The sequence below is a fragment of the Tamandua tetradactyla genome, chromosome 10, assembly GCF_023851605.1.
Source record: "Tamandua tetradactyla isolate mTamTet1 chromosome 10, mTamTet1.pri, whole genome shotgun sequence".
NCBI classification, from domain to species: domain Eukaryota; kingdom Metazoa; phylum Chordata; class Mammalia; order Pilosa; family Myrmecophagidae; genus Tamandua; species Tamandua tetradactyla.
The window spans coordinates 97,357,251-97,384,701 of NC_135336.1; the positions used below are offsets into that span (position 1 = coordinate 97,357,251).

General features: G+C 41.5%; 1 protein-coding gene and 1 long non-coding RNA gene across 2 annotated transcripts in view; one reads left to right on the forward strand and one right to left on the reverse strand.

Moving 5' to 3' along the window:
* The window catches only part of LOC143648663 (uncharacterized), a 45,360-nt gene extending 37,858 nt beyond the window's left edge, over positions 1 to 7,502 (forward strand). Inside the window, exon 3 of the long non-coding RNA XR_013158714.1 lies at positions 7,336 to 7,502. This is a non-coding gene — a long non-coding RNA (uncharacterized LOC143648663). The remainder of the gene's footprint in view (positions 1 to 7,335) is intronic.
* DSCAM (DS cell adhesion molecule) overlaps positions 1 to 27,451 on the reverse strand; it is a 696,179-nt gene that overhangs the window by 49,686 nt on the left and 619,042 nt on the right. The window contains exons 20-26 of the mRNA XM_077118949.1: positions 27,201 to 27,354; positions 21,445 to 21,562; positions 19,780 to 19,943; positions 18,065 to 18,163; positions 8,202 to 8,390; positions 6,771 to 7,061; positions 3,326 to 3,502 (exon numbers count right to left, since the gene is read on the reverse strand). Coding sequence (XP_076975064.1) covers positions 3,326 to 3,502; positions 6,771 to 7,061; positions 8,202 to 8,390; positions 18,065 to 18,163; positions 19,780 to 19,943; positions 21,445 to 21,562; positions 27,201 to 27,354 — 1,192 coding nt within the window. The remainder of the gene's footprint in view (positions 1 to 3,325; positions 3,503 to 6,770; positions 7,062 to 8,201; positions 8,391 to 18,064; positions 18,164 to 19,779; positions 19,944 to 21,444; positions 21,563 to 27,200; positions 27,355 to 27,451) is intronic.

Sequence of the window (27,451 nt, forward strand, 5' to 3'; positions counted from 1 at the left end):
GTGTATATAGATTGGAAAACTCAGGCAGTTCTTTTGGAATATAGTATACCTCCTCATGGGTGACACTTTGTACCTCATCTTTTGGGGCTTGTTGGGACTTTAGTCTAGTTATAGGTCTTGACAAATAGAGGGGTGGTGGGCGTGGGTCATGAAAAGAATTAGAAGTGTCTTTCAAGTCAATTACCTCAGGGCATCCCCTTGCCATTACATCTGGTGAAATAGTATTCATCTCTCCAGACAAGAGTGAGAACTCTTTCCCCAAGGGAAGTGGTTACAGGTTTAGCAGGCCCTGAAGAGTTAATCTTATTAGGTGAAGGTTGGATGGCAGACTTCTCAGGGCAGACTAGAGGCTGGGAAGTTTTTTCCTCAAGGTAGACTGGAAATCAGGTTGCTCTTTCTTCAGGACAGGCTGGAGATCAGGTAGCTGTCTCCTCATGGCAGGCTGGACATTGGATGGCTGTTTCCTCAGGACAGACCAATACAGGTCTATCTAGCAAAGACTCAGCAGAATCCAAGGTTTCCACGTCCCCACTGCCATCACTATCAACCCATAAGTCCCCATCCCAAGTTTCGGGATCTCATTCTTTTCCAATTAAAGCTCTTACTTTAACAGCAGACACTGTGCAAGGTTGATAATTTAGTTTATGTTGTAAATCTGCTACTCATACAATGAGACTCTGGGTCTGGTTTTCAAAGATCTTAAATCTGTCACCACAGGACATAAATTTTATTTTATGATACACATAGAAACTTTCACATCTTTCATATGGCATTTAAGTTGCAAATTTGAAACCTTCAACTCATCCTTTCTCTCCTAACTGTATCCACTGTCCCTAAGAACAACCAGCCAACATCATTATAGCTCAACTTCACAAAACTCTGTTAAGGTGCCAAAAACACTATCATCCAGAGCCGTGCCTCATATAAGTGCATGATTAGCAGAACCAAATGCTGATATTTTGCATATCTCTATTGTCAACTCATGCCACGGTCTGTCACCATCTTGATTATTGGAAATAGAGCCAATAGTGCCATTGAATCTAATTGGAGTAGTAAGCCAATTGCAGAAACCCATTTTTAATTCTTTGTTTCTCAAGAACCACTCCCAGTACCAAGCTGTATTAGTCAGGGTTCTGTAGAGAAACAGAACTAACAGCAGATATGTATAAATATGAAATTTATAAAGGTGTCCACATAATCACGGGGATGGAAGATTCCAAAATGTGTACGGCAGGCTGCAAGGCTGGCAACTCTGGTGAAGTTACTTGGTGAATTCTACATGACAGGCTGGCTGGCTGAAGAAAAAAGTGAAATTTCTCTCTTATCCCTTGAAAGTCTTTAACCAGTCAGATCAAATTCAGCTGATCAGATTATCTCATTTGCAGAAGATGTACACTTATTTGATCGTGGATGTAATCAGCCACAGATGCAATCAACTGACTGATGATTTGATAAACCAACCTTCTGATTTATCAACCAGCCATGAAATACCCTTGCAGTAATGGTTAGGCTAGTGCTTACCTGAATAGACAACTGGGCACCATCACCTGGCCAAGTTGACGCTTGAACCTAACTGTCACCCCTTGCCAACAATAACTAAATTACAAGGGACTATTAAGAATGAAAATAAAGAATGCCTAAGTCTTTCTTCGGTCTAACCCAAACGTATCAGAAAGAGTCAGGAGTGTCTTTAACTGGAAATGTACCTGGCAAGGAAAAGCAAGGTTGGGGGTGCTTAAATTAAAATTAGAATTGGAGATGTAAAGCAATAGTTGGAAAGGAAGGAGAGAGAAATAGGAGCTAGGAAAAAAAGGGTAGAATGCCGGGAAGGATTGCCTCAATGTTTAACCCATGTGTGGCCAAACACTTGTCATCAAACAGAAATGGTCAATAAGAACATTTTCTTGTTAGTTTTTAAAAATATTATATGAATAATTCATAGCCTTTCAAATGCAACTGGTTAGATAAAGCCTTATAGCCTATATTATAACAAAGACATAATACTTCAGTAATAATATCCCTACAATCAGGCCATGGGATTCTGCTACCAGGGAAATAGGATGACAATAATGTCTTTCTGATATTGTGGCGATGAATGAATGAAATCCAATACAATCCACCTTATACTGAATTCCTCAACATTTTAGGCAGTTTTATATATTTTAAAATATTATTTTACTTAGTTCTTGGGTAGGCTCCCTTTTTCTTCTCAGTTGGAATTTATCTGTCCCTCTTTGCTGACCCCCTATTTTAGCACTCACGATACATTCCATTCTTTTAGGGGTAGATGCTTATGTGTCTCTTACACTAAACCTAGAGTTCAGAAGGCTCTTTCTTTTCATCTGTGTACGTGAAGCACCTAGCACAGTTTTTGGGATGTAGTAGCCATTACACCCTAAAACTCAATCAATGCCTGCAAAATTAGAAAGATAATTGGTGCAAGTGATTTAGAAAGAATAATTTAATTAGACTGATGATTCATGTGAATTATTGGGCTACAGAGGTTTAAATGGAAGAACTATTATAGTGTGCAGATGGCATGCAATACACTTCAAATAGCTTAATTTGTTGGCAAAGTGAAAGCAAATTGATAATGAAAATGTGTTAGCCACATAAGAACTATTGCTGTGGCGTGGTTAAATATCCTACTAGATAGCTGACCCAGGGTGAAGGACTGGTGGACATATTCCCAGCACAGCATTTCCTATTGGAAAAAACTTATTCTCATATCACAGGGAGGTTGGCCACAAGCTGGAAACAGCCTCATTACTCAGGACTATACTGAGTTGAAAGTTATAATCACGGTGCAATATGGCCCAGCGTTTCCACCTTCCATTGCTTTCCTCTTGCGGTGAAACTTCAGCTCAAATTTCTAATTTGAGACAGCAAGTTTTCTGCCTCATAATTCTTTACCAGCAACACAAGCCTTCAATTTCTGCTTCCAGGCGATAATATAGGTCTCATTTCCAGACACAATCTGATAGGCCTTTTCAAAGGAAGCCCTAATTGGTGGCATAGCTGGAACCGCTGAAAATTAAAGAGAGTGGGGTTGGATAAAACCCATGAGAAAATAATTTCTCTGCCTGCAAGTATCTAGGCTTCAGGAGACAATTAGGGGCTGGTTTTCATTCAATTTCTGATTGACACCTAGGGGCATTTAAAAATTATTCTGGTCTTAAGGCAGTCAAGCTAAAGAAATAGCATAGAACAGGGCAGCGGTAGGCAGGGAGGGGTAAAGGTCACTGCTGCCCTCTGGGGCTGCTCTATACTCCACGGTCCCTCCTGACCGGCTGCCACGGGGCAGGGGCACCCCGGGCCCACTCACCTCGCAGTCGCTTCAGCCTCTGCTCCCTTCGCCGCCGCCGCACAGCCAGCAGCAGCACGAACAGCAGCAGGAGCCCCACCAGGATGCAGGAAATGGTCACCAGCATCTTTAGCCCTTCGTTGGTCGTCAGCCCTTCTTCGCTTTGGACGACTGACTTAATGAGTGGAGGGATTGTACCTGAAAGCAGGGTCATGATGTTAGATGGCTATTAGTGAAGACAGAATGATGGAGTTTTAGGGATGACGGGTTATCAAATTCGCGCATGTGATCCAAGGGAGTTCAAGGTGATGAGGAAGGAGAAAAAGGTTTATCTGGATCCTCCTTAACCTGTTTGCTTGCTGGCTCCTCGCCCTCTGCCCCAACCTCAAGCTCACTCTGAAGTACATCCCGTCGGGATCTGAGTGTTGTTTGAAAGGGCCTTCATTGGGCAGTGCGCTGCTGGGGGCAGGTACCTGGCAGCATAGAAGTGTGGGCGAGGGGCTCAGGGAAGGCACAGTGCATTTACCTGGAATCAAGCGTCCTTCTGACTGTCATCAATAGGGCAACTGATAGAGGTTGTTTGAAAATTGCACACCAAAGAACAATTCCTAGCAAAATAGGCTTGGCAGATGGCCAGCAGACAGCAGTGTGCAGGGCTATGCATCAAAGACAGTGGCTTAAAAATGCTTAAAACTTTCATTGGGTTATTCGCTTGCCTTTTATCACAAGCATTAGACAAAATCTACATTAAAACGTTTATTTCAGGGAATAAGAGCTACAGACAGCTTTCCAAAGGGGGACCATATAGGCCTCTTTTAAAGCAAGGGCTACTTAATTATCGTTGTTAAACAGTCTCACGAAATTCATATTATTTAGAATTTATAAGGAATCACCTAAGTAGAATGAACTCCAGGCTATTTTAAGCCAACTTCTTTCTCTAGTGGGGACACAATGGGTAGAGAAATTCAAACACAGTCTTCCACTTTTATGGGGTCATGTATTTGGGCACCCTCCATTATGTAAAACGCTTTATTCCACTGTAGTTTCCATTTAAACAAGGACCATGAAGTCAGGGCTGTGAGGGAAAAACGGAAAAATAATATAATTTCCTCCAGAGCAAAAACTGTCTTTATCTTGCTCTCAATAAGTAGAGCAGGGACAACTGATAGATCCTTGCACTGGCTGCTCGGGCCTGAAAGAGTTCCTGGCCAACCTCAGAGGGCTGGTGGCCGGAAATGGCAGTCTCCAAATGCACAGAGACCTGGGTAAGGGGCACTTAAGAAGCCACAGGTGAGGATGGGTCTGCAAAACCTGGGAAACACAAGGACCGAGAGAAATGACTTGCTAAGGAGAAAGAGTCAGAGAAAGAAATGGAAGAAGCCGAAATCTGACTAGGTATGGATCTGACACTAATTGTAAACATTTGTTTTTCCTAAATGAAAACAATTCTTCAAGCAGATGTAGCAAGAGAGATATTAAAGCTATATATTCATGAGATTGGTTCAAAGAAACTCATAATGTTTTTCAAATAAAATACAAATATGTATCCTTATTTCTGCGTTTAATGAGATTATATAATGTTGATTTTGGAAAATCAAATGTAGTTCACAGGACTTTTTCTGGTTATAATTTGTGATGCCGGATGAAGTGAGAATATTATAATTTTTAGAAGATAGACTTCAAACTTGCAGAGTGCTTTTGAAGTTAGAATAACAGCGTCAAATTCTGTATATGATTCGTTTCTAATGAAATTATTAGCTATAGGCATGTTACTGATGTACCTACACATAAAAGTCTGTCCTCTGGTGTCTACACATACTACAGAAATGCTAGCGTGTCAGTGTGGCAATGTCAGTCAAGTAATGTTAAGTCAGAAGCAAACTTACTACCCATATGCATATGTGTTAGCAAAGGACTTTGGGGTGCCCTCAAATGTCAAAAAAGAGCATTTGAAGCATCCGAGACTTTTATTTTGCATGACAAGAGGAAACAGGGTGTTAGGGGGGAAGCAAAGTCACACATGCTGCTCCATATGTGGGGCGTGCTTTGTGACAGGGGCCCCTTCGGATGAAGTCACTCGTAGCTGAGGGCTGACAACTGGAGAGAGGAGGCCCATGAAAAGCACCAGCCCTGGTGGAGAAGGGCTGCTGTACATGCTGTCCAGGGCCCTGGTCTGAAATGCGGGGGTCTGGCTGATAAAGAAAATTGGGTGGGTGATGCCACGTGGGTTGACACACTGCGCCATAGGACAAAGAACAAGCTCTAGGTCAAGCCAGGGAAGTCCCAGGGAAAAAATGACTAAATGGGGGCATTGACTCATTAGCTTCTTTTGGTCATTTCTGGGGGTACTTGGGTTCAGTTACTTATTTCTTAGGACAGTGTAATGTGCACTTGAAGGAAGGTCCTGCTGCAGCTTTTCTTAAGCAATATCCCAAGTGCACATAAGCATAGGAAGGAAATCACCCCAGTCTGCCGAATGCTGAACAAAGTGTTTGGGTATCTGCTAAGGGACAGACCTTCTGGACTAATTCGATCCAAACCAGGATACAATCTGCTCTGTGTGCAATGAACAGGAGGCTGTGAGGCGAGCAAAGGTGGGGTCTCCAAACTTCCTGATGAATCACTGTTGGTTTTATCTTGAGATTAGAGCATCAAAGCCAATCACCGTCATTCCATGAGTGAAAATCACTCCAAGGCTGCAGAAATCTGCACCAACAGGCTGCACTTTAGGACCTTCTATACTTCCCTAGCCTTAGCACATCAAAAACTTCACTAAGCAAAGCTTCCCTAAGCTCTGTTGGGTGGGGAATCTGTTCAGGCATCAATAAATGGCCTTCAATACTCATAGAAAAAAAGGATAACAATTGAAATTATTTTGGTTTTAAGTCAAGGGGTGCCTCATTGGGTTTTTAGAAAGCATATTCAAGTTGTGTGCGTGTGTTTGTGTGTGTGTGTGCCCACACTAAGATCAGAGCACATTAATCTATTTCCTTTAAAATCTCAATTTTGCTCAGGGACTAACATAACCTCCTTTATCATGGAAAACTGCTTTTGCACATGCAGTTTAAGGGCTTAATGAGAGCAAAAAAGAAAGTTGTGTGGATTGGGATGGGTGGAAGGGGTGGGAGAAAACAGAAGCAATGTTAGCGCGCAGTCATTGACAAAGGCACAGGACCACGTGGCACAGAATCCTTCAGCCCCGTGAGAAATCACTCCTGCACCAAGACACCCTAATGGATTCCCTTTGGCCCTAGGTCCCTTATTTCTGGATGCACAGGGATGGTCCTATTGATATGGGGACAATGAACTAAGGAGCCCTGTAGAGAATGCCTGGAAGCCTAATGGAATCTGCAGGCACTGGTCACGCTGTGCCTAGGATGGATGGCAAATGGGGAAGGGGACAGGGCACACATGCACTGCTCCTTCTGAAACAAAAACAGGAGGGCTGTGGAGTCAGCCAGCTTACTGCCATCGTAGTTGAGCGTGGCGAAGTTGGCCTGCTTCTCGGCACAGCCAGCGCTGTTGCACACTCGCATCTGCAGCTCGTACCAGGTGGCCTCCTGCAGGTCATATACAATGTACGACTTGGAGAGAGAGGTCCGCTGAGCTGTCGTCCAGACTGTGGTGCCAAAGGGTCTGTACTCCAGCGTGAAGGAGGTGATAGGACAGCCGCCATCATTCCAGCCCACCAGGTTCAGCCTTACGCGCGTGGTGTTGATGCTGGCAAAGAGCTCTTGCTCCTTTGAAAACTGGGGCTCTATGGAAGAGCGCACATTAAGAGATCAGTTCACAGGAGAAATGATGGAAAACCATGAGTGTGTTCACACATTTCCCTTGGGCTTGCTCCGTCGACACAAAGAGCTGTATCCAGCTCTGGGTAAGGCGATTTGCCCGTTATTAATCGTGACATTATGAACCAGTGTCTTTGTCCAATGCTAAGGAGATAGATGTGAGAGGGAAGGTTAGGTGGGGAGAGATTATTTGTGTTTCTCTTAGAGTTTCCTCCCAAATGATGGTGTTTTCATTTGCAGGTTTCCTTCAATGTCTCAAAAGCAACAGCACACAGGGCTGATCAGTCTCCATTCGGACTTGCCCCACGAGAAGACAGATTTGAGAAATACCAACACGTATCCCTTGCCATCCAATTGACTTATACTGGCACCAGTACAGATTTCCAGATAAATCAATCCCTTACTATTTGAACCTTTGTCACTGATTGTCCAAAACCGAATAATTGCCTTATCATCTGGCCTTTCACTTTTCTGCCAACTGAACCCTCTCCACCTGATTAGATTTGGAAGAGAAAACCGTATAAAAGACCTCTTCACATTCCTTACTACATGGCCACAAAGCTACAATTGATCCCTCTTTCTGGTGTTTCTGGGCCTCAAATTTCACCACTGAATCTTACTTCCTTGGGCTTCATCTCTGAAAATCTGCTTTTCAGATAAAAAAAAAATTTGCACTGAGATGTTAACAATTTACCCCAGTCACTTCTCTCTCTCCTGAAAAAGGGGCTTTTTGAGGCAATATGAAAATTATAAATAGATGGGAGTGGGGTAGTTAAGGGAAAAAACACATTGAAAGGGTGAGATGTCAAACTACTTATATTTTGGCTGCCCAACCTCAGCACTTGACATTGGCACCAAAGCCCCTCCCTGATTTTCAAATGACACTCTTCTTTTTTTTAACTGCAAATGAAGTAACGGAAAAGGAGAACCAAAACACCATTTAAGGAGTGCCATCTATTTCATTCCACTGTAATGCTGTTGAATTCATTTTTGGAATTACATGCAGAAAATAATGTACAAATAAATGATGAATCCTCTATGATTCCAGTCTCCCTTTCCAACTGGAAAACAAAGGACATCTAAAAGCAGCAAGAATGCTTACATACCTTTTCCTAATGTTTTTGCTTCTATGATTTCACTTATGCGTCCCGGTCCCACTCCATTCTGAGCGGTTAGTGTGAACTTATACCAAGTGCCACACTTCAGATTTTCCAAGCGGTAAGAACGTTCACTGGGGCTGATTGGAAAGCTCCCCCACTGCTCACTGTTGTCTTCCGAGTACTGCAATATGTATCCTTTAGAAAAAAAAAAGTTCTATGTTAAAATGAGCATCATTTGCTTTCCGTCAGAGGCTGACGGGTGCCTGCATTTTGTAGGGGTAACTGAATGAGAGTTCTCAGAATTCAAGCATCTTTGGAAGAGAACATTGTTTGTCTTCCCGATTTCAGGAAATTAAGCCCAGGCTGGGAAAAGTGCTCTTTGTGATATCGAGAAGTGAGGCATCCCAGCCCCATCACACATTCGTAAGGTGGCATCACTAGGTATGTGGTAAAAAGAAAACCACTTTCTTCTCCCTCTCTTTTCCAAGCTGTACTGGATGGTAGAGAATGAATACTGTGTCCTGAAGTGTCTGCCCTTCAGGTGTTCATGTCTGGATCCCTGGGCACAGGGAGAGCCTGACGCTGAGTTATTTGTAGGCGACCCACACCCTGGAAAGGGGACGTGCTATTCAGGGGAGCTGGAATCTCCTCAACCACTGCCTCTCCTTGAGGAGCTGGCGGTCCACATCACAAGAGGAATTTTCTGTGAGTCCTGGGGCCATTCCAATGCTACAATTGTCGCCTGGCTTTTCCTTGTTTTTGAAAAATCCCTTCAAAGATCCATTTCTTCATGTGACACCACTATTGCTACTTCCGCCACTTCTTTTTTTTTTTTTTTTTTTAATTTTTTTTTTTATTAATTAAAAAAGAATTAACAAAACAATTAGAAATCATTCCAATCTACATGTACAATCAGTAATTCTTAATAACATCACATAGTTGCATATTCATCATTTCTTAGTACATTTGCATCGATTTAGAAAAAGAAATAAAAAGACAACAGAATAAGAATTAAAACAATAATAGAAAGAAAAAAAAACAAAAAAAACAAAAACAAAAAACCTATACCTCACATGCAGCTTCATTCAGTGTTTTAACATAATTGCATTACAATTGGGTAGTATTGTGCTGTCCATTTCTGAGTTTTTATATCCAGTCCCGTTGTACAGTCTGTATCCCTTCATCTCCAATTATCCCTTCTCTCTCTTTTTTTTTTTTTAATTAACGGAAAAAAAGAAATTAACCCAACATTTAGAGATCATACCATTCTACACATGCAATCATTAATTCTTAACATCATCACATAGATGCATGATCATCATTTCTTAGTACATTTGCATTGGTTTAGAAGCACTAGCAACATAACCGAAAAAGATATAGAATGTTAATATAGAGAAAAAATAAAAGTAATAATAGTAAAATCAAAACAAAACAAAACAAAACAAAACAAAAACCTATAGCTCAGATGCAGCTTCATTCAGTGTTTTAACATGATTACTTTACAATTAGGTATTATTGTGCTGTCCATTTTTGAGTTTTTGTATCTAGTCCTGTTGCACAGTCTGTATCCCTTCAGCTTCAATTACCCATTGTCTTACCCTGTTTCTAACTCCTGCTGAACTCTGTTACCAATGACATATTTCAAGTTTATTCTCGAATGTCCGTTCACATCAGTGGGACCATACAGTATTTGTCCTTTAGTTTTTGGCTGGATTCACTCAGCATAATATTCTCTAGGTCCATCCATGTTATTACATGGTTCATAAGTTTATCTTGTCTTAAAGCTGCATAATATTCCATCGTATGTATATACCACAGTTTGTTTAGCCACTCTTCTGTTGATGGAGATTTTGGCTGTTTCCATCTCTTTGCAATTGTAAATAATGCTGCTATAAACATTGGTGTGCAAATGTCCGTTTGTGTCTTTGCCCTTAAGTCCTTTGAGTAGATACCTAGCAATGGTATTGCTGGGTCGTATGGCAATTCTATATTCAGCTTTTTGAGGAACCGCCAAACTGCCTTCCACAGTGGTTGCACCCTTTGACATTCCCACCAACAGTGGATAAGTGTGCCTCTTTCTCCGCATCCTCTCCAGCACTTGTCATTTTCTGTTTTGTTGATAATGGCCATTCTGGTGGGTGTGAGATGATATCTCATTGTGGTTTTGATTTGCATTTCTCTAATGGCCAGGGACATTGAGCATCTCTTCATGTGCCTCTTGGCCATCCGTATTTCCTCTTCTGAGAGGTGTCTGTTCAAGTCTTTTTCCCATTTTGTAATTGGGTTGGCTGTCTTTTTGTTGTTGAGATGAACAATCTCTTTATAAATTCTGGATACTAGACCTTTATCTGATATATCATTTCCAAATATTGTCTCCCATTGTGAAGGCTGTCTTTCTACTTTCTTGATGAAGTTCTTTGATGCACAAAAGTGTTTAATTTTGAGGAGTTCCCATTTATTTATTTCCTTCTTCAGTGCTCTTGCTTTAGGTTTAAGGTCCATAAAACCGCCTCCAGTTGTAAGATCCATAAGATATCTCCCAACATTTTCCTCTAACTGTTTTATGGTCTTAGACCTAATGTTTAGATCTTTGATCCATTTTGAGTTAACTTTTGTATAGGGTGTGAGAGATGGGTCTTCTTTCATTCTTTTGCATATGGATATCCAGTTCTCTAGGCACCATTTATTGAAGAGACTGCTCTGTCCCAGGTGAGTTGGCTTGACTGCCTTATCAAAGACCAAATGTCCATAGATGAGAGGGTCTATATCTGAGCACTCTATTCGATTCCATTGGTCGATATATCTATCTTTATGCCAATACCATGCTGTTTTGACCACTGTGGCTTCATAATATGCCTTAAAGTCAGGCAGCGCGAGACCTCCAGCTTCGTTTTTTTTCCTCAAGATGTTTTTAGCAATTCGGGGTACCCTGCCCTTCCAGATAAATTTGCTTATTGGTTTTTCTATTTCTGAAAAATAAGTTGTTGGGATTTTGATTGGTATTGCATTGAATCTGTAAATCAATTTAGGTAGAATTGACATCTTAACTATATTTAGTCTTCCAATCCATGAACACGGTATGCCCTTCCATCTATTTAGGTCTTCTGTGATTTCTTTTAGCAGTTTTTTGTAGTTTTCTTTATATAGGTTTTTTGTCTCTTTAGTTAAATTTATTCCTAGGTATTTTATGCTTTTAGTTGCAATTGTAAATGGGATTCGTTTCTTGATTTCCCCCTCCGCTTGTTCATTACTAGTGTATAGAAATGCTACAGATTTTTGAATGTTGATCTTGTAACCTGCTACTTTGCTGTACTCATTTATTAGCTCTAGTAGTTTTGTTGTGGATTTTTCCGGGTTTTCGACGTATAGTATCATATCGTCTGCAAACAGTGATAGTTTTACTTCTTCCTTTCCAATTTTGATGCCTTGTATTTCTTTTTCTTGTCTAATTGCTCTGGCTAGAACCTCCAACACAATGTTGAATAATAGTGGTGATAGGGACATCCTTGTCTTGTTCCTGATCTTAGGGGGAAAGTTTTCAATTTTTCCCCATTGAGGATGATATTAGCTGTGGGTTTTTCATATATTCCCTCTATCATTTTAAGGAAGTTCCCTTGTATTCCTATCTTTTGAAGTGTTTTCAACAGGAAAGGATGTTGAATCTTGTCGAATGCCTTCTCTGCATCAATTGAGATGATCATGTGATTTTTCTGCTTTGATTTGTTGATATGGTGTATTACATTAATTGATTTTCTTATGTTGAACCATCCTTGCATACCTGGGATGAATCCTACTTGGTCATGATGTATAATTCTTTTAATGTGTTGTTGGATACGATTTGCTAGAATTTTATTGAGGATTTTTGCATCTGTATTCATTAGAGAGATTGGTCTGTAGTTTTCTTTTTTTGTAATATCTTTGCCTGGTTTTGGTATGAGGGTGATTTGGCTTCATAGAATGAATTAGGTAGTTTTCCCTCCACTTCGATTTTTTTGAAGAGTTTGAAGAGAATTGGTACTAATTCTTTCTGGAACGTTTGGTAGAATTCACATGTGAAGCCATCTGGTCCTGGACTTTTCTTTTTAGGAAGCTTTTGAATGACTAATTCAATTTCTTTACTTGTGATTGGTTTGTTGAGGTCATCTATGTCTTCTTGAGTCAAAGTTGGTTGTTCATGTCTTTCCAGGAACCCGTCCATTTCCTCTAAATTGTTGTATTTATTAGCGTAAAGTTGTTCATAGTATCCTGTTATTACCTCCTTTATTTCTGTGAGGTCCGTAGTTATGTCTCCTCTTCCATTTCTGATCTTATTTATTTGCATCCTCTCTCTTCTTCTTTTTGTCAATCTTGCTAAGGGCCCATCAATCTTATTGATTTTCTCATAGAACCAACTTCTGGCCTTATTGATTTTCTCTATTGTTTTCATGTTTTCAATTTCATTTATTTGTGCTCTAATCTTTGTTATTTCTTTCCTTTTGCTTGCTTTGGGGTTAGCTTGCTGTTCTTTCTCCAGTTCTTCCAAATGGATAGTTAATTCCTGAATTTTTGCCTTTTCTTCTTTTCTGATATAGGCATTTAGAGCAATAAATTTCCCTCTTAGCACTGCCTTTGCTGCGTCCCATAAGTTTTGATATGTTGTGTTTTCATTTTCATTCGCCTCGAGGTATTTGCTAATTTCTCTTGCAATTTCTTCTTTGACCCAGTCGTTGTTTAGGAGTGTGTTGTTGAGCCTCCACGTATTTGTGAATTTTCTGGCACTCTGCCTATTATTGATTTCCAACATCATTCCTTTATGGTCCGAGAAAGTGTTGTGTAAGATTTCAATCTTTTTAAATTTGTTAAGACTTGCTTTGTGACCCAGCATATGGTCTATCTTTGAGAATGATCCATGAGCACTTGAGAAAAAGGTGTATCCTGCTGTTGTGGGATGTAATGTCCTATAAATGTCTATTAAGTCTAGTTCATTTATAGTAATATTCAGATTCTCTATTTCTTTGTTGATCCTCTGTCTAGATGTTCTGTCCCTTGATGAGAGTGGTGAGTTGAAGTCTCCAACTATTATGGTATATGAGTCTATTTCCCTTTTCAGTGTTTGCAGTATATTCCTCACGTATTTTGGGGCATTCTGATTCGGTGCGTAAATATTTATGATTGTTATGTCTTCTTGTTTAATTGTTCCTTTTATTAGTATATAGTGTCCTTCTTTGTCTCTTTTAACTGTTTTACATTTGAAGTCTAATTTGTTGGATATTAGTATAGCCACTCCTGCTCTTTTCTGGTTGTTATTTGCATGAAATATCTTTTCCCAACCTTTCACTTTCAACCTATGTTTATCTTTGGGTCTAAGATGTGTTTCCTGTAGACAGCATATAGAAGGATCCTGTTTTTTAATCCATTCTGCCAATCTATGTCTTTTGATTGGGGAATTCAGTCCATTGACATTTAGTGTTATTACTGTTTGGATAATATTTTCCTCTAACATTTTGCCTTTTGTATTATATATATCATATCTGATTTTCCTTCTTTCTACACTCTTTTCCATATCTCTCTCTTCTGTCTTTTTGTATCTGACTCTAGTGCTCCCTTTAGTATTTCTTGCAGAGCTGGTCTCTTGGTCACAAATTCTTTCAGTGACTTTTTGTCTGAGAATGTTTTAATTTCTCCCTCATTTTTGAAGGATAATTTTGCTGGATATAGGAGTCTTGGTTGGCAGTTTTTCTCTTTTAGTATTTTAAATATATCATCCCACTGTCTTCTAGCTTCCATGGTTTCTGCTGAGAAATCTACACAAAGTCTTATTGGGTTTCCCTTGTATGTAATGGATTGTTTTTCTCTTGCTGCTTTCAAGATCTTCTCTTTCTCTTTGACCTCTGACATTCTAACTAGTAAGTGTCTTGGAGAATGCCTATTTGGGTCTAATCTCTTTGGGGTGCGCTGCACTTCTTGGATCTGTAATTTTAGGTCTTTCATAATAAGAGTTGGGAAATTTTCAGTGATAATTTTTTCCATTAGTTTTTCTCCTCCTTTTCCCTTCTCTTCTCCTTCTGGGATACCCACAACACGTATATTTGTGTGGTTCATATTGTCCTTGAGTTCCCTGATACCCTGTTCAAATTTTTCCATTCTTTTCCCTATAGTTTCTGTTTCTTTTTGGAATTCAGATGTTCCATCCTCCAAATCACTAATTCTATCTTCTGTCTCTTTAAATCTATCATTGTAGCTATCCATTATTTTTTCTATGTTTGCTACTTTATCCTTCACTTCCATAAGTTCTGCGATTTGTTTTTTCAGTTTTTCTATTTCTTCTTTATGTTCAGCCCATGTCCTCTTCATGTCCTCCCTCAATTTATCGATTTCATTTTTGAAGAGGTTTTCCATTTCTGTTCGTATATTCAGCATTAGTTGTCTCAGCTCTTGTGTCTCATTTGAGCTATTGGTTTGTTCCTTTGACTGAGCCATATTCTCAATCTTTTGAGCGTGGACAGTTATCTTCTGCTGCTGGCGTCTGGGCATTTATTCAGATTTCTCTTGGTGTTGGACCCAGCAAGGTTGTAATATTTTTCTGTGAAATCTCTGGGTTCTGTTTTTCTTATCCTGCCCAGTAGGTGGCGCTCGTGGCACACGTTTGTCTGCGGGTCCCACCAGTAAAAGGTGCTGTGGGACCTTAAACTTTGGAAAACTCTCGCCGTCCTGGGGGTTCGCTAGCCGAAGCGGCTTGAGCCGGCCCGGGGTCCGAACGTAGGGAGGGTTGCTGGTCGCCGCAGCCAGGGAAAGAGCCCGTCCGAATTTCCTAGTCGGCCCTGGGCAACAAGCGTGGCGGCGCCAGCGGCAGCGGCCCGCCCGAGAGAGTGCACGTTCCCCAGGAGTCACGGGGTCACCGTTCTCCGCGGCCTGGGGGTTTCCGATCCAATTCTCTCAGTTGGTCCGGGGGCTGCGCGTGGTGTGGGCGCCAGTCGCCTTGGTTTCAGGGGACCACTTCTCCAATTCTCCCAGCCGGCTCGGGAAGGGGGAAGGGAGTAACTCCGGCCGCTTGCCACCCCGCCCGGTAAGGCCCGCGCGCCTCGGCGATCTCACCCGAGCTGCTTCTCTCAGCCAGCCAGCCGTTCCAGGATGGGGTACGCTGTCTTTTTTATCTCTGTTGTGGCTTTGGGCGCTTTCTGTATCGTTTCTACTCCCCTAGTAGGTGTCCTGGAGAAGAAACTAAGATCCGCGCGTCTTACTAAGCCGCCATCTTCCAGGAAGTCCTACTTCCGCCACTTCTAACCACTACTGTCTATTTTCTGAGTACTTCCCATGTGTCAGGTGGCATCCCAAACCCTTTACTTACATCATCTTACTATGCCCGTGAAGCAGTGATTGCCCTCTCAGCAGGACAGGTGAAAACATGAGGCCCACCCGAAGCAGACCTATGTCAGGCTCAAACCCGCCGTTCACATTCCTCCTTGTTACTCTCTGTCCTGTGGCCCTGCTGCCCCAAACCACCTCCCTGGGTAGTTGCTCTCTCTGTTCTGTTCTTCTCTCCAGCTAAACCCAAGCAGCCCAGGGCCATCCTGCATGGCGCTTGGGGTCCGCATGCCAACAGAGTGGCATCTCCGATCCTGCCATAAAGCAGACCCTTTTAATACAGGCAAAGCAAGTCTCACCCGCACACTGTGTGATTCCTAAACCCACACTGGCGGCCCTGAGTGTCTCCCAAACCCTAGATGGATCACCCATCTCTGAGCGCTCCATCTTGGTCATTGTCAGTTTCTTCACTTGGCCTTTGGTCCTTCCCTCCCCTCTGAAGCTATGGGGTCCCTTCTCCTTCCTAAGCCTCATTTCTCACCTTTGCATGCCTAAGCTGAGCTCCTCTGGTTCCTTGAGTACCTGGTTAGAGAACTATCTTATAGAAAAAAAAAATCAAGCACTTAAAGATGGACTCAAGGGACTCTAGGCTCAACTGAAATGAAGTTTTGGTTCCATAAGTGTGAGAGAGTGGGAGAGATGGCAGGAAGGGTGTCAGAACGGAAGATCTTGGCTGAAAGCTGAATGATGGATATGTACCCTCGCATGCTTTACTGTCCCATCCAGTCCTCCACTCAGCACCTGCATCACCTCACTGGTGCTTGGCATAGCCTCAGCATTGGGAACGCTCTCTCCTAATTTCCATCATCTAATCTACCTGTGGGAAGTTTCCTCAAATCCTTGTCCATGGGCAAATATGGTTCCTTGTTCCCTTCTATTGTCCTTGGGGACTTCAGTGTCCACCAGCCTGGGTACACTTCCACTCACAACTTCTTTGGCCACCACTGGATTTCAGGTAACCACTGGTTGCCTTTGTTTTGGAAACTCCATCACTAAAATTGGCTTCAACTTCAAGACCTGCCACTCCGATACCCTTCCTGTACCATCTCTCCCACTCCTTCATGCTTATGGAATCAAAACTTCATTTCAGTTGAGCCTAGAGTCTCTTGAGTCCTTCCCTAAGTGCTTGATTTTTTTTCTATAAGAAAAGATTCTCTAACCAGCCTAGATTCTTTGGAAGACCATTTCAGTAAAAGCAGTAGGACTCCCTCACTCTTCTGAATTCTAGCCACATTTGTTTGGCAGACACCCACCTTGGTGACTTCCTGATCCCCTCTTCTTCCCAGCTGTCCAGAACATTTGAGAAGGTCATTAAAATGTGATAATTGTGGCTACTGCAATTTGTGCTTATTTATCTGCAGCTGGCTCCTCACTGTTGCGCGACAATTACTTTGTTCATCTATTAATGACTCCCTGTTGCATTTCACACAGCAGCTGTGACAAATCTTTCCTACTCGCCTCAAACCCATGACTTCATCTTCACTGCTAATCATACAACTCAAAAACAAAAAGGAAAAAAAAACCCCAAACACCTCACCTTGTTTTACCTAAAAAAGTGAAGATACTTCCTCCCACCCAATGAAGTACCATTAAATATTTTACAACTGGTTTTTAAAAAAATAAAAGGCCTGTAGCATTTGCTGATTTCCATGGGGTATAAATACTTCCAGCGTGGCTGCAGCTGCTGAGTGTGAAGCTGGGAAGAGATACAGCAGGCGGCTCTCATGAGCCCAAAGGAGCCTGCTCCAGGCATGCCGCTGGCTTCCCCACGTAATGTCTGCGTATTTCCAGTCACTCTCTCATCCTTCTTCCTCTCTCAGAAGAAAGGCTGACCTCTGCCTCTGGAAGTCTGAGTGCCCCATTCTCTCCCACCTCCTCTAGGACCTTCTGCCATCCAGCCCCGCATTCCTGCACAGTCACTTCTTCTGGACTGACTCCCTTTCCTTAGTCCACGAACTTCTCAGAAAGATGGCTCCAAAACCATTTAGGTTAGACTTATCATACTATCTCATCCCTTTCAGTATAAACCTTGTTTATAGTTTTCTACTATGCACTAATTGTAAAGGCTTTGCAAAAATAGTTTGTTTCCCATCTAAACTCTAGGTTCTCTGTCTTTTGAGTACTTCATACATCAGAATGGTGGCTGTGCTTAATTCAATGAATGATTGAGTACATGAACGAATGAAAGAAAGAAAGAATATAGTCTTAGTATAAGAAATAGGTTCCAGAATCTCAGGGGAGAGATCAGCAAATTCGTTTTTTCTTTCCTTTTGTGTTAGTTAATGTTTTGCTTAGATTGAAAGCACAAAAATTTCTTTGTGAATGGAGTTCCTTCGATGAATGATTTGAGTGTCAACAAATAACATAAAAATAGAAGCATTTCCTGTTTAGGTAATGAGGAGTTAATTACATGGTGTATTTTTGGAGTGAAGTAAACTAACACTATTATTTAAGAAGATGTATGCACATTGGTTTGTGGATAATGACAGTTCATCAACTACGGCAGACAATGTATATCGTATTACCTCTGATAGAGCTGCCGCCATTGTCCCCAGGGAGCCAAGAAAGAGTAATAGAAGAAGACGTGGTTTTGGACACTGTAAGCCGAGGCTGATCTGGTGGAACTACAGAAGAAACAATTTTTTAAAAACAAGAATTAGTTTTTCATGTCCTTAATCCTCTTTAACAGTCATTTATCAAATCCTTTTCAACAGCCATTTATTAAATAAATGTTTTAGGTTGCCAAACTATGCAATTATACTTCTGTCAAAATGTCTACTTAGCTGACATATGGGCTGAAGAGATTGAACAGAACGAATATATTATTTAAAGAAAATTCAACCTCATTTCTACATGGATTTATATCTCACTCACTTCCTTACCAATTTCTTGAATTTCCGAGTTGTTCATCACTCATTGAAATTTTCTTTAAACTTCTCAAGGACACATTCATTGTTTTACTCTGAATTTCAGCCATGACTCAGAGGAGAGAGATAAAGGACACTTAGCTGTTCTGTTTTCTCAGGGATGGCAATGGGAGGTAGGGCGAGCAATGGTTAGCGGGAAGAACTGTAAAATTTCCAGGTCTTCAGCTGTTCTGCAACGGCACAACTCCTCTTGCCCTCATAACATGCAGATACACACACACACACACACACACACACACACACCTTGGTTCTGAAGATCAAAGGTGTGCAACTGAATTGAAGCACATGAACTTGGAAGCTCAAGCAAAAGAATACACACTTCTTCTAAGCAGTGACCCTCAATATCATCTTGAACTGTTCTTCAGGACAGCTCTGCAGAGAGCAGTGGCATTCAGAATCAGGCTAGCCCACTCGTACAGAAAGCTTCATGTGAAATGTCCTTCCCTCTTCTTCAGAGGGAAGTCTGATATATTGTCCCTTCTCTTTAGAGTCATGATAGAATGTCTGTGTTGTAAAACACTTCAGAATTCTCCTGACTTTAATTTACTTGAAATCTCAGATTAATTTTGTAGTACATTTTAAAAACATAGACTTCTCCACGGTCCTGCCGTGGAGGACAAAATTGATTTTGCTTTTACTTGCTGTAGTTTATTAATGTGACAACACTTGAATCCAAAGCAGCATACACTTTGATTTTTCCACTAATAAAATATCATTGTGCATTCACATCTGATCCCAATTAGTAGCTGTCTGCAAATTTTACAAGCAAATCTAATTTGACAGTCTCTTAAAATTGTGTGTACTTTTTGTGTATGATATCAAGAAAAATCAAACACCCCTATAAAATACACTGTTAAATATTTTAACAACATACTTAGCATTTCAGTAGTGTCCTTTTTATATGCAGTGCATATACAAACTGAGTTATGTACAAGATATAAAAGGCTGTGATTTGGACCTATTATATTTGGACATAATTTGTGCTTTCCAGGTTATATTTATACACTTGCAGAATAAACACGGAAATTAATGGGAGTTATTATAAAGGTTGTTTTCAGTGATGCACATACAAAGGGAAGAATCTTGTTTCTACAGATGCTAAAATGAAAACAGCGTCACCTCTGGGATTCTGAATGCTTTTTAATTTTATCAATTCCTTTAATTGCTTTTTTCCAAAATGAAGATGCATTTTTTTTTTCCATAATGAAAAGACAGCCATCAACTCTGTAAATTTGTTTGACTTAAGCCTTGGCCTACAGGCATGCTTACACACATGCAAACATATCATTAAAAAGGGTTCCACAGTTCTTTACCTTGTACTTGTAAATTTAGAATAATCTCATCGGAGCCCCAGTTGTTGCTGGCCATGCAGCTGTAGAAGCCCGAGTCTTCTGCCTTCACGGTGCGAATGACGAAGCTTCCGTTGCTAAAGACGCTCCTTCGCCCATCAATGGTCACGAGGCTGGGCGTCCCGTTACTGCCTCACAGGAAGAAAAATGCACAGATTAAAGGAATTACAACCCCAGTTAGCTCAAGTTGGGGAAAAGCATGAGGACTCTCTGAAGCAAGCAGTATACTTGGACGTTTAGTATCTCCTGCATCGTGGAAGAATGAAACCCTTATCATAGGATAAAAAGAATCAAATGACTGAGTTTTGTTCCTTTGTAAAAAAAATAACAATAAAAGCAACATTTAAGGCAGTGTGTCGAGGGCCTGGATGGGGCACCAGCTACCACCACTTTTGGGAAATTCTGGGATTTCCTTCTGCAAGCAGAAGCACTAGTTAGACCAAATCAGTCTTCTGCACACTGGGGAAATAATATTTTGGGATCTTCTGTTGTGGATTCACTTGTAGTTAGAGTTGTTAATTATTTTGACATAAAAAAATGTCAGAACATTTGCTACAAGTCGGTCCCAGATGAGACAGAATACCACCGGCCTGGCCCTGGGAGGCGACTTGACTGTGCTCATTATTTCAGTATTTTCTGCCTTTTAAATACTTTTGTTTGAAAACAGGTAGTCTTCCGAATACATTATATTAAATCTCTATGCTCCTGAGTAAATTAACTGACTGTAAATGTGATGAGAAAAATGATGACTTGACCATGCTCATTATTTCAGTATGTTATGCCTTTTACATACTTTTGTTTGAAAATAGGCACTCTTTCGAATGCATTATATCAAATCTCTATGGTCATGAGTAAATTCTCAACCTTTTATTTAGATCCTAATATATATATATACATTAATTAGTGTGTATATATACATATACACACTAATATATATATAATCTTAATATCTATATCTATGTCTCTGCCCATCCAATACCTATCTCTCTCTATATATTATATCTATCTATATACATATTAGTATATATCCCGATTTATACCATCATTTTTTCTTCTGAATGAGATAAAACACTTTAAAAAGTTATACAGACAGTTGCCAACTTTTCCCCTTATAGCTTGGCTGTTATTATTTTAATAATTGCTACTGAGTATGGAGAATTGGATTTTAAATTTGCAAAGCCCCAATGTATTCCATTTCTCTAAGTCATTTTTCTGAGCATAAGAGTTAGGGATAGCTGGTCTATTTTCTTGGAAGGAAAAGGGATGGGTGCTTATCTCATAACAAACTTGGGCACATGGGTCTCAGCTATAAAGACCATTTACATGATAAGGAACTGCAGACTTCCACAAAGGATATTGGATTGGTGACACTATTTTCCTTGCAAACATTCTCTCATCATTTTCAAGAGCTGGAATTCCTAGAGGACTGACACAACACATCTTTAAAGGGCTAAAGCTGAACTTTCCCCATTACACCCTCCAATCCCCATCTCAGCAAAGCTGGAAGGTTTTCTGGAGCTTTCACTAATGTTAATGAGTATGAAATTAAAAGATCACCGGATCCAATGCGAGGGTGCCAAGGTTATCTCTTCAGGCTTAACTAATGGTGCACATTGTGTTACTGGTTACCTGTCTTTCATCCATTTTACTGCAGGTGAAGGATCCCCTACTGCCTTACAAGGCAAAACAATGTCTTTCATCCACGGAGTCGTTACGGTCCCACTGAAAGTTAGGATTCGTGCAGGAGCTGGAATGCGAAATAAAGTAGAAGCCCAGTTAGTCCAAAGATTTGTCCACAACAGATGCCCAGAGGGCCTGTCTAATGCAATGACACCCAAAACAGGCACTGTGACCCAGCCAATTAATGTCACAAGTGTTTACACTGTTCTCTAGTATCAGGGTTAGGAGGTCTTCTTCATAAGAACATGCAATCCCCACTGTAAATTTTTTTTCTACGACTAAACATGAGAAATCTAAATTCAGTATCTGGGGTTTCATAAATGAAGTGGCCACAAGCTGTGTTTACTATGAGCTCAATTATTTTTCAAAGCACTTTATTAAACCATTTATCTAAATGCCAAAACTGCACATCAAAATATACTTTTCCTATTTGAGAGAATAGGGGTCACAGCCCTTCAAGCCCCAGTAGAGAGGAAGAAGTAAAATTGGAACAACTTCTCTTTAATGAGTTGGTGGCATGTTCCTTATTTTATTGCATCAGTCTGATCTTCGGTATGAACATTAAGGAAAATGAACATCTTCAGAGTGGCCTTTCTTGAAGAACAACCATTTACTTGGGACGGCGATTTGGATTTCCAAATCAGAGCATCTGCCAGGGACGGATGGCGGAGGTTCAGTCCCAAAGAAGACAGAAGGTCCAGGAGACAGAGAGGAAAACAGCAGGGTGGACCTAGCACAGACAATATCCTTGAAGACTAGAGGTGCCCAACAACGTTGGGCGCCTACTGCCACCCACCTGGGCAAGCCAGGAAGGCTGGCAGGGACCTCAAGTCACAAGACTATCAGAGACAAAGTGATGCCCAACCTTTGCCAAATTTGGGGCACTGAATTCTGGTATGTGAAGAGGAGCCAGAGGCTGCTCCCTTCTTCTATTTTAGTTAGCATGCTCTAGGAGCTGTCATGGGGACAGGGGACCTAGAGACAAAAGAAACAAACCCTCCCATGGCTCAGCTCAGCCAGATGCATAGACCAAGCAGCTGCAGACCTGGAACGGCAGTTATAATTTGACCAGGGACCCAGAGACCCATAAAGCTGGTATGAGTGTTGGGATTCCAGTGCCATTTTGGGTTTCAGGGTTTGGATTGGCAAAGGGGGTAGGAAACAGGCTCCCCAGGAACCCCCTGGAGTTCAGGAAAGGTGATGTTTGGAATGTGAGACTTGGTTATTAAAGTCAACTGAACCAACTTCAATTTTTGTTTTTCTGGGCACTGTGGGTGAGAGTAGTGAGAAAGCAAAATGCCAGAGAACTCAGAAACTGAGCCTGTTTTGTGCAATAAATATTGTCACAAAATCCGACCACGGGTTTGGAGCAACTTTACATGATAGGGTGAAAATTGAAACTCTTCATCCTTCAGAGCTGACCCAAGCACACCATTTCTTTTATTAATAGATGAAGGATTCTAATGCAGAAGGATCACTTAATCATTGTCATTGATATTTCTGATTTTCCATCATAAATAAGGAGATCTTGGTTTGGGGAGCATTGAATTGCTGGCATTGGTGGTTTTTTGTATTTTCCCTTTTAAACTTTTAAGGCTATCCTCTTAAATGATGGGGAATATTCTCAGCAGTAAAATGTGGGTGATTAGGGAAATCCAATTAGTGTCAGACAGGGGCTTTCAAACATTTTAATAGCAACTCCCTGAAAGAAATATATTTGATCCTGAAACCTAGAAGACCTACACATATCAGTGTGTGTAAGTGAAAACAAAGTTCTCAACATAATATTTGCTGTTTTTGATGCATTCTATTTTGACCTTCTTTTCTAGGATATTCTAATCTAGTATTCCACTCCATGACACTCCAGCCAAGTTTTTTCTTTAAAATGCTAGCTTATAACCCCTTAGATTAATTCCAGGACTTATAAGTGATTTCCCACCAGAAATCTGAAAAACATTGGCTAGAACTACTCTTACCTTCAGCCTGGCACATCCTATTTCTAGAGCTAACTTCAATTTGAGACAGCTGGAATTTAAATGGCTCTAGTCTGACATTTCAAGACCAAACCACAGAATACACGAGACCTGTAACAGGCCAGAGCATCATCTGGAATCTGTTCAAAATGCAGACTCTCCATCCTGCCTCTGGAGACTAAGTGGAATATTCTTCAGCACAAGGAGTTTGCTTCTTACCAAGTATCCGAGGTGACTATAATGAGAAATTCTGTAGCCACCTGCAACCTGGATACCCATTCTGCTTCCTGTTCTTGTCTTGGCCATGTGGCCATGCTCTCAGTGGCCACCATCCTGCTCTGGAATTCTTCCCAGGTTGGGGCTCTTCTAGGACCGGTCCAAGCTTCCATTGTGCCATTGCCTCTCCTTCTTGAGCTTAAGTCTAGGTTTTCGGATCCTGCTACCTGTCCACACGTTTGTTTTGCTTCTGCTGCCAGGCTGCCTTAGTCTCCAAACAACAACAAAATCACCTGCCCCTATCTCCTCTGCCTGGGGGGCATTCCTGCCTCAATGGTTGGCCAGCATCTGTGGCTCCAAGGTTGTACCTGCCTGACTGAGCATTCTCTCCACTCTAGAGGCATTCTAGCCCCTAGCCACAAAATCCATCTCAATAAGTCTTGATTCTAGATCATTCACTTAAACATGAGATGCTCAACACTTCCAGAGAAATCGATGCAAGAGAGAACTCGGGGGCTGCTGTCTACTCATGCTCACCAAACTCAACAGGAGTCGCAGTATTGCCAGTCTTACTATTTCATAGTGAACTTCTCTTCCACTGCAATGATTTCTACTGCCCTTCCTCTCCTCACCTTCTGATTCTCCCTCAGCAATCCTCAAATTGCCATATCTTAATAGAAGACACAGGCTGGAAAGCCTGCATTTCCTGCTACCAAATCTACTTGTGCCTGTCCCCTCACCTTCCACAGGTGCTCAGAATATCCCACCTCTACCTCCTCCAAACCAACTGTTGTGGTCACTTGTTCTTTCTCCTGTTTTATTGTCTCTCCCTCTCTGCTGGATTCTTCTCATTACCACACAGACATCCTCCAAGAGCAGGCATATTAAAAAAAAAGATCAGAACCTTTCTTTGGACCTGGTCTCTTTCTCTGTTTTCTTCTCTTCCTCTACACTTTTTTCCAAATGAGGTTGGAAATAACTTTCTCCAGGGCTATCTATTCCCTCCTGTTATTTTCTTGCCTCACCCATTCTAGCTCCTGCACATACCTCTCCACCACTGCTGCTCACACAGAGCTTGAGGAAGTTCTCTGTGTGGCCAAACAAAGGGCCATTTTTAGTCTGGTTTCACTTGACTGTTCAGCAGCATCTACCACAGATGTTCCTTTTTGAAGCCTCTGCTTTGAATTCATGACATAGTAGCCTTCTGATTTTCCCCTCCCTCTCTGACCTCGCCACGTTTTCTCTGCCAGCTCCCATTCTTCTCTCTAGAGCAAGCTGATGTGGCTCAGAGCTCAGTCCTGGGTTTTCCTCTCTCCTGGCTCCACTCTCTCTCCTAGCGCTCTCACTCACATCCTGGACTGCAGGGGGATTGGATGGTGGCCATTCTCACCTGTTTACCTGCAGCAGGCATCGCTCCAGTACAGAAGCTACTCCACATGCACAGACATCTTCACGGCAAAGGCTTTCACTGACCTCATGTTTAACACATCCAAATTTCAATTCTTGATCTCCTCTCAGAGCCTCACGGTTTGCTTCTCCCAGTCTTCCTCAACAATAAATGACAGCTCTACTTAAAATAACTCAGGGTGAAATTTGGGGCTCATTCTTCCACTCTCTCTCTCCTCACCCTAATCGTATCTGATTTACCACTGAGTCATGTTAGTTCTTCATCCAAACGTATCCTGGATCCATCCACTTCTTTCAATCCTTGCTGCTACTACACTAGGCAAAGTCACACTACTTTTCGTATCCTCACCTCCCTGCAATTCTTTAAGGACAGATATCAGTGTGCTCATAGAGAACACACATGCCATTGAGTGTAACAAAGGTGCCATTCTAGTGCAAGATGTCAGTGAGGGGGGAAAAATAGGGGTAGGCTATATAGCAACTCTGTACTGTCTTTGCAAATATTCTCTTCAGCTGTTCTGAAAAGTAAAGATTATCAAAAAGTAAAAATCACACCCACTCAACAAGATCACGTCTAAATGTTTGTTTTCCTGTTTCACTTAGAGTGAAATCTGAATTCTTTAACACGGCCTCAGAGCCTCTCCTTCCTTTGCAGGCTCTAGGACCCTAAAGCCATGAGGTGGAGAAGGTCTGGAACCCTGAATCACTGCGAGGAATGAGCCACTTGACCAGAACAAGCCAACTGCCCAGAAATACCAGAAACGTCTTTGTTATTACGTTAAGTTTCTGAGATTTAGGAAATATTTGCTTCAATGGTCACACTCCCTTGACTAAACCATAGCATCTGACATACCATAGGCACTTAAAAGGATTTATTAAATGACCAAATGCCATTCAATGTGCATGGATTCTTCCCACTCCTATAGAAGCAGCCAGTTTTCAGCTGTGCCCTATTCTGAGCACACACATTTATTTCTGCACCAGGCTGGCAATTTCTGGGCCTATTTGGAAAAATATAATATTGAAAGCACAAAGGCAGAGAGGGAGCAGTGCCACTGCTAATCCTGAGCCCTATGCTGCAGTTCCATTTTCACCCAACAACGCAGTCCTTATGTCCAACTTTGTCTTTGATAATCACTGGTTTCCAAGGGTCCGGGCGTGTGGGGCCATATATCACCATCCAAGAGAGCAACAGACACAAAAATACACCGACTCATTGTCCTTACGAGCAATGCACTTACATATTTGCATTTGTGTTCAAAATGTGGCAACACTTCTTTTTTTTTTCTCCCTCACTATTTCATTCTGCTTATTTTTTTTTAGTCAGCATATTAACATGGATTTCCTGGGGGGTATATTTGACACCTTCGAATGCTTCCCGAAACACCAGATTAGTAATATATTGCCAATACTGTGCATTCTAAAATCGGTGGGCATCTCCTGCTGGTCTGAAACTGTGATGCAAGGATATCTTACTCACAGTGAGCACTCATTTGAGGAGACCCTGGCAACACTGAATGCCAGCAATTATCAGAAGCAGAAAAGAATACTCCGTGCTTATGTGGACATTTGAGGATCAGTCTAACATCTAAATGTGAAGGCGTTCTACTCACTTCTAGGAGCTTTTGTGTGATTCCAACTTTCCACCATTACTTAAACTATTTGTTTATGCATTCTATCAATAGAAATACACCTAGTGATTTTCTTCTACTTGTAATGCTTTAAATTCTATTACCCAAAAACCATAACTTTTCTTTAAGAAATGTGATTCCTGCTTTTGATGAAAGTAGAATTTCTTTGGGAAGCTGCTATACGGAGCTGTTCCACCTACTCAATTGCTGAGTGGGGGTGCCTTTTCCCAATTCTCCCAAAGACACTTTCCATTGCAAAACCACTCCCACTTAGTGCTGTGTTCACTTGCAGGGGAGTCCTTTCCTCATTTGCACAAAAGTGCAGAGCCCGTTACCAGGAGTCCTGGTTCACAGGCTGAAACGTGGCAACACTGGATGATGTTCTGGTGTATGTGATTTTTAGGGCATCGTGAGTGTTCTCCTAGACAATTAAATAGAAACAGTCGAGCTTCCACAGGCGATGAGGTCCATGCCACACCTTTAGCCAGCGGCTCCACGGTGATGATCTCACTGCTGTTGCCTCTCCCAGCTGAGGTCACGGCCACAACCCAGACGCTGTACTGACGGTTCCGGCTCAGGTTGGGAATTCTGTAGGAAAACGAGTCAGGGGAGGCTTCAAACTCGCTGATAACCTATGAGAGGAGACACAAAGGAGCCCACATTCAAAGAAGTATATGGCACAAATTGATCTCCTACAGGAATAGTGATGAACATATAGCAGCTACCAAA